The sequence below is a fragment of the Condylura cristata genome, unplaced genomic scaffold (assembly GCF_000260355.1).
Source record: "Condylura cristata isolate star-nosed mole 26May11 unplaced genomic scaffold, ConCri1.0 scaffold00035, whole genome shotgun sequence".
NCBI classification, from domain to species: Eukaryota; Metazoa; Chordata; class Mammalia; order Eulipotyphla; family Talpidae; genus Condylura; species Condylura cristata.
The window spans coordinates 6,837,803-6,850,609 of NW_004567136.1; the positions used below are offsets into that span (position 1 = coordinate 6,837,803).

At 53.4% G+C, this 12,807-nt stretch overlaps 1 protein-coding gene across 2 annotated transcripts in view; it reads right to left on the reverse strand.

Moving 5' to 3' along the window:
- LRRK1 (leucine-rich repeat kinase 1) overlaps positions 1–12,807 on the reverse strand; it is a 102,010-nt gene that overhangs the window by 36,445 nt on the left and 52,758 nt on the right. Inside the window, exons 7-14 of one of the 2 annotated variants that reach the window (XM_012732750.1) lie at positions 10,026–10,252; positions 9,052–9,179; positions 8,800–8,963; positions 7,923–8,060; positions 6,129–6,241; positions 4,952–5,028; positions 970–1,110; positions 520–649 (exon numbers count right to left, since the gene is read on the reverse strand). In XM_012732750.1, coding sequence (XP_012588204.1) covers positions 520–649; positions 970–1,110; positions 4,952–5,028; positions 6,129–6,241; positions 7,923–8,060; positions 8,800–8,963; positions 9,052–9,179; positions 10,026–10,252 — 1,118 coding nt within the window. The remainder of the gene's footprint in view (positions 1–519; positions 650–969; positions 1,111–4,951; positions 5,029–6,128; positions 6,242–7,922; positions 8,061–8,799; positions 8,964–9,051; positions 9,180–10,025; positions 10,253–12,807) is intronic. The other variant, XM_012732751.1, reaches the window with a different exon arrangement.

The window sequence follows — 12,807 nt, forward strand, 5'->3', positions numbered from 1 at the left end:
CCCCAAGCCTGTCTGCTAGGGTCACAGACAGCCTGCACCCCAAGCCTGACTGCTAGGGTCCTTGACAGCCTGCACCCCAAGCCTGTCTGCTAGGGTCACAGACAGCCTGCACCCCAAGCCTGACTGCTAGGGTCCTCAATAGCCTGCACCCCAAGCCTGACTTTAAGGCGCTGAGTTCAGGACCTCATTTCAACAGTAACCCACCGCCTCCCTCGACCCTCGACCCTCGGCGGCGGTACCTCAGCTCTGTCCTCTGCCCCCCACCTTCCTGACTCTTCAGCAGCTTTGCACCCCTCCGACTCCCCTCCCCCGCTGTTGGAGGAGCTCATTGAAGGGTGAGTGGTCGCGCCGTCCACTCCACTGAGCAAAGGAAGGAACCCCACCTCTCAGCGCCGGGGCCCAGCGCCCGCCTCCGACGAACCCAGCTCTGAAAACCCCACTGCCGCTTCCTGGCGAGCAGGTGCGGTGTCCGTGCACCTCCTGGGGGGGTCTGCCGCGGCGGCTCTGGCCAGTACTCACTTTCCCAAGTAGAGTTCCGACAAGTTCTTCAGGAGGCAAACCGAGGGCGGGATGGCGTCCAGGTGATTGTCATTCAGGCAAAGGACTTCCAGAGAGTCACTTAAAAAGGTCGGAAATTCCAGCACACACGCTGCAAGGAAAGGGCAGAGGACCGGACACTAGACACCGGGGCCGGCCCACCCCGGATGGAGGCCAGGGCTTGCGGGCCACGAGCAAGGGGCTCAGCTCATGCACCCAGGGGCCGGGCACAGGAGCGGCCCTCCAGAGGGCAGCGGGTGTCCCCAGGGTGGGTGAAGCAAGCAGGGGGCTGTCACAGAGCATGGGAGGGAGGGAGCTAAGGATGGGCTGAGAAAGAAAGGAATGGAATCAGGCGCTGGAGGCCTGATCTGGGGGCCACTCTAGGTGCAGGCGTGTGCAAGCACCCCGTACGTGCCCTGAGCACACACGCACCAGAACGCACGAGGACAGGCCTCTGCCCCGACACCATATGCACCGTGCACGTGACAGGACACAAGATGGGCGTGCGGACGTGTGATCGCGCATGGCAGACGGACACCGTCACCAGACACACGTCGCCCTTCACAGCCGTCTCTGTGGAGGGGATGAGCAGCATGTTGACTACCTTTTCCAGACCCTTTGGAATGGTTCAAAACTTTTGTTGGCCAAGAACATACATTACTTCTTCAACTGAAAAAGGTAGCAACTGGGGCCCTCCCTGGTGGCGCAGCGGGTTAAAGCACAGCACTGAGAAGCTAAAGCCGCTTCCGCATGAGTTCGATTCCTGCCTGCCCCGGAGGTGACCACAGGGCGCGGCAGACCTCTCCTGACCCGCCCGCTGCTCCCCTCAGCAGTGTACTTCGTCGATCTGCCTGTTCTGTTCCCCACTCTGTCTCTGGTGAAGCCTCTCACTGCCCCTGCACCTCTGGCCTGTAGCCCAGCTCTGTATGCATAAATAAATAAATCTGAAAACTGCTATGATTTGGTTTTTATGTTTCTACGCTTCCTGGGATGGCATCCTCTGAAAACAAGCCAACACTCTGGTCTCAGGTGATTTCAGGGGTTAGGCTAATCATGAGATTCCTACAATGCTCCAGTTACACCTACTGTCTCTGCGATGCCCCAGTGCATGGACTGAGAAGGGACTTACCTGGTGGGTGCAAGGGGGGCAGGTGGGAAATGGAGCTGCAGCATTAGGCAAAACTCCTTTTTGTTGTTGTTGTTTTTTTTTTTTAAAGGATTTATTTATGTATGCATACAGAACAGAGGTGCAGGGGATGAGAGGATTCACCAGAGACAGAGTGGGGAGCAGAACAGGCAGATCAGCTGAGATACACTGCTGAGGGGAGCAGAGGGTGAGACAAGAGAGGTCTGCTGCGCCGTGTGGGTCATTCCCTGGCCCGGGATCGAACTCATGCTGTAATGTCTGCCATAGCTTCATAGTGCTGCACTTTAACCTGCTGTGCCACCAGGGAGGGCCCTTTTGGCAAAATTTCTGAGGAGCTTCATCCTCCCTGCCAGAGCCTGTGGGGAGGGAGTCACAGGGTCCCTCCGTGGGGAACATTCGAGATAAATGTCCCCTCAAAGTCCTCCCTGCCAGTTCTCACCAGCACTGAGATGGTGAAGACAGGGTTCTTTCTGGAGCTGAAATGACAGTCCTCTGCCCTCAGTCCCACTGCCCCCAAAGCTCTGGCTCCCCCCACCCCACCCCTTCATAGAGCTGCAGTTTCAACGGCACTGCTGTAACCTGGTCCACAAAATGTTCAGGAAGAGACAGTCATGGAATACTGAAGCCGCGGCCACGTGAAGGGTCTTGAGGCAGAGGCCCGATGGATGTGGAGGGCACCGACTTTTAAAGATGGCTTTGTTCTTGACCTTGCTCCCTAAGAAAAGCCTCAAAAAGACTCCCTCTGTTTTCCCCAATGACTCCAACTTTAGCATGCCCTAATTCATATTCAAAGAACATCCACCAGAATGGCTCAGAGTCCTCCAGAGAGCACCTCTGTGCTTCCCCAAGGGTAAACTGGTGTGTCCCAAACCGCCACTAAGTGACGGAGGGACAGCTGTCAGCGGGGGGGCCTGTCACCCCCCCTGGCCTTGTCCCGACTCTGGAACACGGGCCGGGCGAGAGCCCAGTGCGAGGTATTTATGAACTGTAAGTATTTGTTCAAAACTTATTTATGACTCTGCTGGTCTGGATTTTACCGTAAAAATGTTCATCCAAATTATTTTTGGATGAGGCCTCTGCACAAATAGGACTATTCGAATGTACATAGGTCAACTTGGAATTTTACTGTCCGTCTGCAAACAAGTTACCTTTTATAGGTAAGTCCTTCCCCGAAGGTCTGAGGCCCAGAGAGAATAACGCCCCTGAGGCAGAGGGTGAGAAGGAGCCTCCTTCTTCTCACCTGGGCGTGGGCCTAAACCTTCTGGATGAATTTAAAGAATCAGGAGGCCCTGTCATAAGCCAGCTCGTCTTCCAGGGCAACTCCCAGGGGGTGGGGAGGAGGGGACAGGCCTGCTCCCGGAGGCCCCAGTTACCCCTCGGCCCAGAACACTCCCTCCACCTTGCTTCTCTTGTGCTCTGGGGGTTTCGCGAGGGAGTGGCTAGTTTCGCTGCCCCTCTGGCCACCTCCCCTGCCCATCGGCTACATCCCCAGGCAGAGACCACATACCGCCAAGACCCAGGCTGGGCCCCAGCGAGAAGGTGTTTGTTTCTCCCTCCTTCAAGTGAAATCCCTGTCTGGACTCAATTTCCAAAGACTGAAGGCCCTTGGTTCTAAAGAGGATTGGTTATGAAATTCCTAATTGCATTTCCTTTTGAGCCTGGTTCAGGCCCTTTCATCTGTGTCTTGTATCTGTGTCTTGGCCAGATGAATGAACTCTTTTCCTGAGAACTGTTCCTAACCATTGCCCTTTTTTTTTCCTTATTGGTCTGTCTTTTTTTATTAAACCAATTTGTAAGCAGTCTCTGTGTATTAGGGACTTATGCCAATGTATGTTGCAACAATTTGTGTTGCAAATAGTTCTTGCTGGTCTGTTTGCATTATGACTTGTTATGGTGCCTTCGACTGAGCAGACAGAGCTTTTCAGTTTTTGCAAAGCCCAAGATGTTGATCTTTTAAAAAATGACTTCTAGATTTTGCACTTAGCTTTCAAAGGTCCCAGTCAGATCCAAATCATACATATATTTTCCTCTTACATATAAGTCTGCCGTCAACTTGGAAATCCTGGAATTAGGTACGGCACCCAGCATGTGTTCTTCTTCTAGTTTCATAGGTCATTATACCAGCACTATTTGCTAAAACCAATTTTTTCCCCCAGTGAATTGAAATGCTGTTCTTGTTATATATCAAAGTTCTATATTTGTGCAGCTCTATTTTGGGACTGATCTGTCCACTGATGAGTTATTATTTTCAACCATATATAATTACACATGCTCACACATGGCTGACATGTAGGCCTGCCCCATGGACCCTGCCCCCCAACAGTTCATCAAAATGTGCATTAAGGGACACATAGCTCACCACCTGCAAATGTGCCTTGGCCGCTCTGGCATTTCTTATCCCTACTTCACACCATCCATTCTTGAGCATTTGCCCAGATAGAACTAGTGAGCTGAAGACGATCATATTACATTTTTAGCAGTATTAACCTTGCATTCTTTTTATGATACACCACCCCCAGGGATATTTCTGAGACCCGTTCATTTTATAAACGTTAACTTCCAGTTTAAAAGGATGGCTTGTTCTTGAATGTGTGTGCGTGTGTTGGGGGGCGGAGGTGTGTCTGCATCTCCCCTGTACCCAAGAACTTGTTTTCCTGGAAACAGTCTCAGCCAAACTAGCATGTGTGACCAGGACAAAAACTCCAGGCCAGAGATTGGGGGAGGCCCCAGAGCCCCTTCAGAATCAGTCTCCCTAGGGCAGCTTGTGGGGCCCTGGAAGGCTGGTGCCGGATCATTAGTCCGCAGAGTGGCAAGGACATCACAGAGCTGCCCCACCCTGTCCTGGTGCTGGGGTCCCACTGAGCTGCTGAGTCTGCTGCCACCCCGGGGCAGCCAGGCTACCCGGGGCTCCCCCAGCTCGAGCCCCCACGGATAGTACTAAAAAGATGGAGACTTTGGGAGGTGCTTAGGTCTAGATGAGGTTGTGGGGGGCCCCCCATGACGGGCTTTCATCTGTGAGGTTTCTAGGGCAATGTTCCCACGCCGCACCCACACAGTGGCTTCTAGTCTCATTGGTCAGCCAACAGGAAAGGGGGTTTCAGAACACTTGCAAGCCTCGTATGAGGTGAGAGCAGCAGGCACAATTCACGTCCAGGTTTTTCAGCCCAACACACACATCTCTGGCACCTCAAGGGCACTGCCGGGGAAAATCTTGGGGCGGAGCAGGGAAAAGCCACCGTGCGGTCTCAATCCCCAGCACCAACACACCTGTCTCAGTCCCAGAACGCTGGCGCCCTCTGGTGGTGAAAAAGGAAATCCGCTTTGTTTTAAGTCCCTCTTCATTTCTGTAGGCGGAAAAGGGGCAACATTGGAGGAAAGCGTGACAAAGACATTCCTGTTTCAGCTGCGACTGCAGAATGCCAACACATGCAGGGAGAAGGGAGAAAATTCCATTTGCTTCCCACGCCCCCTCCAGTTTACATGCAAGCACCAACAGCGCCTGCCTGCCAGCTGGACCCGTGGTGCTCAGAAGTCTTTTGGGGAAAAGCATCTGGAGAAGATGGTCTGACTCCAGCACGACTGGTGGTTTCTATTCTTGAGCGTTTCCACTTCAGGCAGGTGGGAACTTTTCCATGCCCAGAGAACAGAACTTTTCCAGGCAGTTCTGTTCATACTGCTCAGGGGTGCTGGTGCCCTTTGGGGCGTCATTTCTACTGAGATACTGGCCCTCCGCAGGGGACCCAGGCAGGCTGGGCCCCTAAGGGCCATCTGGACTCATACCCAGGTTCTCACCTTTTAGTAGAAAGCTTGGGGCTGGTACTTTTTATCCAATCTATATACATACATGTTTTATCCAAGCTATATACATTTATCCGATAAGCATACATTTATCCAGTCACTATATACACTGGTGACTGGCAAAAACTTTTGAACAGAATGACAGGTGAGGCTGAAGTGAGAAGATTCTTTGGGAGCCTTTGAACGTTAGAAAGCTGGAGAACATGTCTATAAGCTTAATTGCGTATCCCCCAAATTCATGGGCTGAAGTCCTAGCCCGCAGTGCCTGGAATCTAGCTATATTTGGAAGTAAGATCTTTGAAAAGGCAATTAAGTGAAAATGGGGTCACGTGGGTAGGCCCTAAACAATCCGGCTGCTGTCCTCTTAAGAGGAGCTCAGGACACACAGAGACCAAGTGAGGACAGAGGGCGAGGGCACCACCCCCCAGCCAAGGACGGGGCCCAGGCAGATGCACTCTGTCCCCACCGCCATCTCTGACTTGCAGCCTCCAGTCTTCAGGAAGGGAGTGTCGGCTGGCTCAACCCCCACCCCGGGGCCGCGGCACCTTGTATGGGCCCCAACAAGCCAGCACAGACTGGCTCAAGGGGCTGCTGCACGCCTGTACACACAGCTCAGAACCTGCCGGGACAGAGACCCCTCGCTTACCTGCCAAACTGGTTTCTGGAGAGATCCAGGGTTTTGAGCTGCCTGCAGGTCCACTTGTCGGGCGGTGGCAGGGCTGTCAGTTGGTTCCCCTGTAACCTCAGGAACAGGAGTGCCTGCAGGGGCGGGGCGGGGTGGGGAGGTGGGGGAGATAAGGACGCTGTCAGTACGAGAGGGGAGACATCCAGGGCAGTCAGTGCCCGAGCAGGGGCAGCCACAGCCAGAACCGACTCGGCCTCACAAGGATTCCAGGGGTTCCGGGGCCTCTTATTCCTCACGAAGCTACACCCAGCAGAGCAGATGGGACTTTGTGGGTGCTCGCACCTCGAAGTCAACGCAAGGCAGCTCTTGTAGAGTAAGGGGACTTCAAGCACCTCTCAGAGCCGAGGCCCCTGAAAGGGGATGACTCTAGGGTCCAGGGACAAGGCCTCCGGGGGCTGGCCTAGAAGATGGTGGGACCCAGCAAGTGGTACTAGGCCCAGTAGCACACTCTGCTGGCCGAGAGCTGGCCCTGATCCCCACCAGCTGGCCACCCTGGGGAGGCCCTGTGGAGGTCTGGCCGTGCCAGGGGTGGGGGCAAGGCAGAGCCCCGGGCTTGCGACAGGGCTCACTTTAAGGAGGGGACAGGGCTGTCATCTCTTGCTATCACCACGGGACTCTGCCTGTCCTGTCCACAGGGGTGGCGCTGGAGAATGGCCAGTCTGCCCCACTTTAAACTCCTTCTCCTCCCCAGGAAGGGGTCCCACGTCGCTCCCACTGGGCGACTCACCCACCCAGTGTCTGCTGGGCCCTGCATGTGCGAGGCTCCAGGACTGGAGCTCGGGGCTCCCAGTCGCCCCACCAGGAGCCTCCCTGTTGCCTCAACAGCCGACTGGCTCGAGGGCTGGGCAGGGGGTCTTCCCCTTCCTTAGCTGCTGTGGGTGCTGGGAGGCCAAGTGTGCAGATGTCGGGGTGAATGAAAAGGAGACAGGCTCAGAGCAGGCACCGACTGAGGGGCTCCCGGGAACAGGCTGGCGGAGGGCGTGACCCCGCGGCTGGGTTCTACCCAGCAGCATCCTGAGGGCGGCAGTGACGTCGCATGCTATCACCGCCAGAGGCCCCTCGAAACACATGCACCCCGGGCCCTTCCCTTGCCAGTGTTTGCCACAGGGCTGTAACTCGCGGCCACCTCCCCGAGAACAGGCACGCTGAAGCCTCAGCAAATGGGTAGCCCCCTTCTGGGGCTGGCCCTGAATGTGGCCCATGAATGTGGCCCATGCTCTGTCTTAAGGCGTTCCCACTTGCAGGGGGCAGGAAGAGAAAGACCTGCAGACAAGGTGAGGGGATAGCAGCCCCATGCTGTTGAGGGCGGGCACGTGGGCGCTTTCCCGAGCTCATGTCCAGAAGCTTCTATCCCTCCGGATACCAGTCTTCCCCTCTGGGGTGGGGCCCGCTCTGCCTCACTCCCTTGGCTTCGCACACCAGCAGCCTCAGGGGCCACCCATGAGCCCAGAGGGGCAGAGCCGGAGAAGTCAGGACAGAGGGCTGCGCTCACAACCTCATCGTTGAAGAAAGTCCCGCAGGGCAGCCCCCTCCCCCCATTCCACCACCCTCATCTGGTTGTTTTTTTTTCTGCCCATTTCCCCTCAATCTTTGTTCACAACCCTACGTATTTTTGACGGGTGAAATTTTCTTTCAACTTAAAAAGTTCCGTCTCAGAAGCTCAGGGCAGGCCACAGATTCCACTGCGGTGTGGAACAATTTTCTCACCACCGTTGGAAATGAGCTCTAAGTCCAAGAAAGTGCTGTTGGACTTACATCCAGCTGGAAAAGTCCCAGGGGAACTTCTTTGAGGGCATTTTCTGAGAAATCCACATCTTTCAGGTGATTCTTCCAAAAGACGGCCATTTTGTCTGGTAGAGATTCCAGTGCATTTTGGGAAGCTTTATAGCATTTCTAAGAGTTTGAGCAGAAAGGGAACAAGAGGTTAGTGAGATCTTTCCGTGATGCCCATAGGAAAGGCTGTTTCCAAATATGATGGTTAAAAACAAGGCCATCTTGATAAGTCTCTAAAGGAAAAGCAACTCAATTAGCTGAGAGGTTACAATGGCGACTGTCCTCTGTCCCCGCTCCGAGGGAGGGGTGGACCATCCAGGGAAAGAGAAAGGTGGCCTCTGGTCCTCTCCCCCTCCATTCTAAACATTTGCCTGCTGTCCTTGGAAAGAATAGTGCAATTCAGGACGGCTCCAGGGAGGAGCCGTTTCCCACACACATAAGTTTAAACTAGAAATGTTAACGCTGGTGAGAGAGAATTTCCTGGTTTAGACCCAACAGCCATAAAACACAAGCATTTTTTACGCTGTTCCATCTGTTTTCACAAGCCAACTTCCCCAGAAGCAGAAACGCCCTTAATTGAGGATGCCATGGAAACAGACTCTTTCTTCTTGTCTTCACTCTTACCCTACATCCATCATGAAGGAACCGAGACCCCATTTGGACCTGAACTCACCCCCTGCAAGCTCTAAGTGTGGAACGTTCTGTGGGATGCAGCTCTCCAGCCCAGAGCCAGGCGCTCAGGGCGCTCCACACGGGCCCTGCCACTCAGTGAGCCCCTGCGGAGAGGGAGATGCTCCGGAGAGGGGTAGGTGACATGGGAATTGACAGCCTGTCACCACATCTTCAGCGTGAAACTAACCAAAGGGCAGGCCCAGGCATCTGGAAACATCTTCAGGTGATTTCTGGAGACGTTCAGAGAGCTGAGTGACTTGAAAGAATGCAGGAATAGCGTTGGGAGCTCCGTCAGCTTATTGTCAGAAATATCGAGTTCCTGCAGCTTCCGCAAACCAATCCAGTTAGTGGCTGGGGGAGGGGAGAAGAGCACAGTTTGGTCAAGATATCCTGATCTGGAACAAAATGACTCAGGCAGGTTACTGAGGCGATCACATACCACTTTCTTCTTCGAACAGTTTTTCTAAATAATTTTTGGAAGCAGCCAGTTTTTGAAGCTTTGAGAGATGCAGGAGCCCTGGGGGTAGGTGGGACAGCTTGTTGCTGGAAATATCGATTTCGAGTAGCCTGTGGTTGGGGGAGGAAGTCAGGGCATCAGGAGAGAGAGGAACCGTGACATTATTGTCACACGCTTCTCTGCTAGCGAGGAGGGACAGACCCCTCCTTTTGCCACGACACCGACAGCCCACATTGAAAATGGAGCAGGGAGGTTTTATTCACTGGAGTAATGTTACCGCGTCCGATGTAGATAACAAAAGCAAATCTGTCTGTGGTGGGCCCTGGTCTTCCCGGCCCACACGGACGCACTTTCTTGTATATGAGACAGAGAAATGAGCTGAAGTTTCCGGACCAGATTCAGGCCCCGCTTGATGGTGCTAATTCTGCGCATTGTATGAAGGAGCAAAAGTCTCCTTCTCCGTGAGCGCCGGAGCCCATGTTCCTTGAATGCTCTAGGGCACATGCCTGGCAAGGATGCATCGTGAAGACGCTGGTGAGGGCATGTTCCTTGCCCTTCCCATGGGGCCTGGGGGCAACCTCCAGTCTCTTCCCATGGTCTCTGGGAGAAGGAAGAGGGGCTGGCCCACAGCCAGAGCCCTGTGGAGTGCACTTGGAGTGAAGGCTGTGGCTCTGGGCCCCAATGCATCCCCCAGCCCCGAGCATCCGCCCCTCCTCGGATTCCTGAGTGGGGGTGCCGTGCCGCCCCCATAGAGCAAGGTGGATGAGACCGAGCCACCCCCTGTACGCTGCGTCACCTGGAAGGAGGCAGAACCCGGAGCAGGGAGAACCTGCATCGGGCAGGCAGCATGGACTTGATTCTTGTTTTCAGAACCACAAAGGGCAGCCAGAGCGCCCTGTGGGGAGGACAGCGGGGTGAGTTGGGGTGCAGACTCCTACCCACACCTGGGGACCCACCTGGAGCAGATGATTTCGTCTGATGACTGCACACCTGGCAGTTCCCCCAGGTGGTTGTCTGAGAGGTTCAGCTTGCGAAGGTTGATGAGGCCCCAGGGGATGATGGAGGGGAGGGAGGCCAGGCAGTTGGCAGAAAGGTCCAGTTCTGTGATCTGCGAGGAGATGTCTATGAGCCAGTCCAGATCCACCCAGGGCAACTTGAGGTTGGACCATTTCACACGAAGAGGCTGGGTGTGGGGAAAAGGGCAAAAGCACACGTGGCCGTGAGCCCCGGCCAGGGCAGACTTGGGAGGAAGCACCGCTCAGTGGAGTGTGAGTCTGTCTGCTGGAGTCCTGAGCTGTCAGGGCGGGTCTGCCTAGTGGTCAGGCTGAGGAGGTATCTATCTGTTCCAGCGCACAGGTAATCCCGCACGGCGCCCGCTACTCACTCTCCAGCCTCTAGAGGGAGCCCGAGGGCTCAGTGTCTCTTACTGGGCTGATCGTGGCCAGGAAGCCTGCAGCCAGAGCAGCCCCTGCTCTGTACAGGGGGGGCCGCCCAAGGAGGGACAGAGGACACTGGAGGAAGAGGCTGAAGACCCGAACCTGGGCCTCCTCCCCTCCCTTTAGGACCCGCTCCCCGCTCCAGCCCCCAGCACCATGCCACAGCCCACATAGGTGCTCTATGAACGTGCTTCCAGAGTGAGCAAACGAATAGACAGAGAAGACAGGTACATTCTATCTAAGGATGGAACTTGACCCACAACCCGCCAGGAAATGGGCTCCTTTTACCATAAATCACCCAAGAAGCCAGACTTCTCTAAGTCAGGCTTGCGGAAGGCAGATACTATCTAAGTAACAATCCAGAAAGCCAAACGAGAACTCTGGCAACAGTCAGTCCCAAATGGCCAGGACTCCATGAAGAACTGACGGCTTTGCTCATCTTCGTCCCGTCCCCTAGCCGGCTCTCAGCTCCCGCAGCCTCCAGTCAGGGCTCACCTGCAGTCCCCCTTTACCCCATCAAGTTTCTTGGGGCTCTGCCTCTACCCCCAGAGTAGCAAACTTGGAGTGAACAGCTTTTACTGTCCTCATTTGTTGGCCTTTGTTTATTCTACAAGAGGGAGTCAGGCCCGCTGCTTGCTGGTTCTGGTATACTCTTCCATTGGACGGTGAAAGACACCTTGTTAAATGCACGAAGAACACTTTTCTTGATTGTCAAAGAGTTTGGGGCTCAATTTTATTTCTGGGGAAGGGAACTGGCTTCTTGGACTGTTTAGCCAAATCAACTGGAAATCTTTATCAGAAAAATCGAGAAGCAGGCATATAAACAAAAACAGGTGTTTCCCAAATGGGGAAATGTAAGGGGGGGTGGGGGTGGGGTGTAGGGATGGGGTTATGTTATATTTGTTTTTAAAATGGGCAGCAGCAGCACCAGACTCCCTTATCTTGCCACTAGATGGCGACATACATCTTTATTTCCTCCTGAGCTATACTCGGCAGGCAGGAAATTTGGGGACTGGTCTCTGCCAGGTCTTTGAACTAGGGTTTGTGTGTAAAGAATTCACCTGCCTGACTGCCTGTCCCTCCATTCACCTGGATAAAGAGGTTTGCTCACGGTGTGCTGGATTTTGGCTTATTTTTTCGACAAGCCTCACTTCTGCTGCGAGCCCACTTTCATGGTTGTTACTTATCTGGCTCATGATCTTTTATTTTAAAAACTTTGAAAAATGTAGTTCCAGTAAGATCATGTCCTTTACCTAGACACAGCAATTGCTAATATGCTCCCTTAGACTGGTACAAATACACACACTTTTTTTTGGTCTGAATCATTTGTAAGAAAGTTATAGCCACGTGGCACTACACCCCAAAATACACCAGCAAGTATCTCCGAGGAACAAGTATGTTTTCCTACGTGACAACCATGTAATTATCATTTCCAAGAAATGTAACACTGACACCACTCTTGTCAAATCTGGCTCCCGTGTCCAAATATTACTAATTACCCCAGTAAATGTCTTTTCCAACTACTTTGTCCTGATGCAGGATTCCATCAAGAATCACCTTGCCTGCAATGTTACGTCTCTTACTTTATCCTGAAAGAGTCTTCGTGCTTTTTAATGTCTTTTTTAACATGGGAATTACAATTTTTCAAGTCACTGCAGCTGTCAGGAAATAGCTCACAATCGGAATTTACTCCATGTTTTCTCATCTTTATATTCACCTTTCACATTTCGAACAAAAAACAAGCCCAAGTTGAGGCCTTTCCGCGGAAATCCACGAGGGGGCACCTGAGGCCAGGTTATTCCACTGATGAACAAGCAGGGTTGGCTTTAGGGCTCAAGGGAGTGTCAGCTCCTCCCCCAAAGGTACATTTTATCCTTCTTGATTAATAATCAGCCTGTGGGGTGACATTCTGGGACCAGTGAATTAAAAAGAATATCCCTCTTTTTAAGCACCAAGTACTGTAACTCATGATCATCATTTATGCTAGTGCTCAAGTTTCTCCCAACTTGGCCAGTGGCAATCCCCTCAAGTGACCTCCCATGTTTCCCAACATTTCACTGTCAGTTTGGGGTGCTTCTTTACTTCCCAGTAAAACCAGACATCCCATGTTCCTCTGGCTCTTTCTGTGTCCCAGTGTTGGGATCAGTGCAGATTCCCTTTAGCAGAAAATGATACTTAGGACCCAGATTTGGGTGCTGGGTGTGCTCATCGCAAGTGGGGAGTCCCAGCTTTTCAGCTCTGGGCAGGACGAGCGGTGTGCCATGGGGCACATGTGACGTTGCTCAGGGAGAGCCTGAAGAAG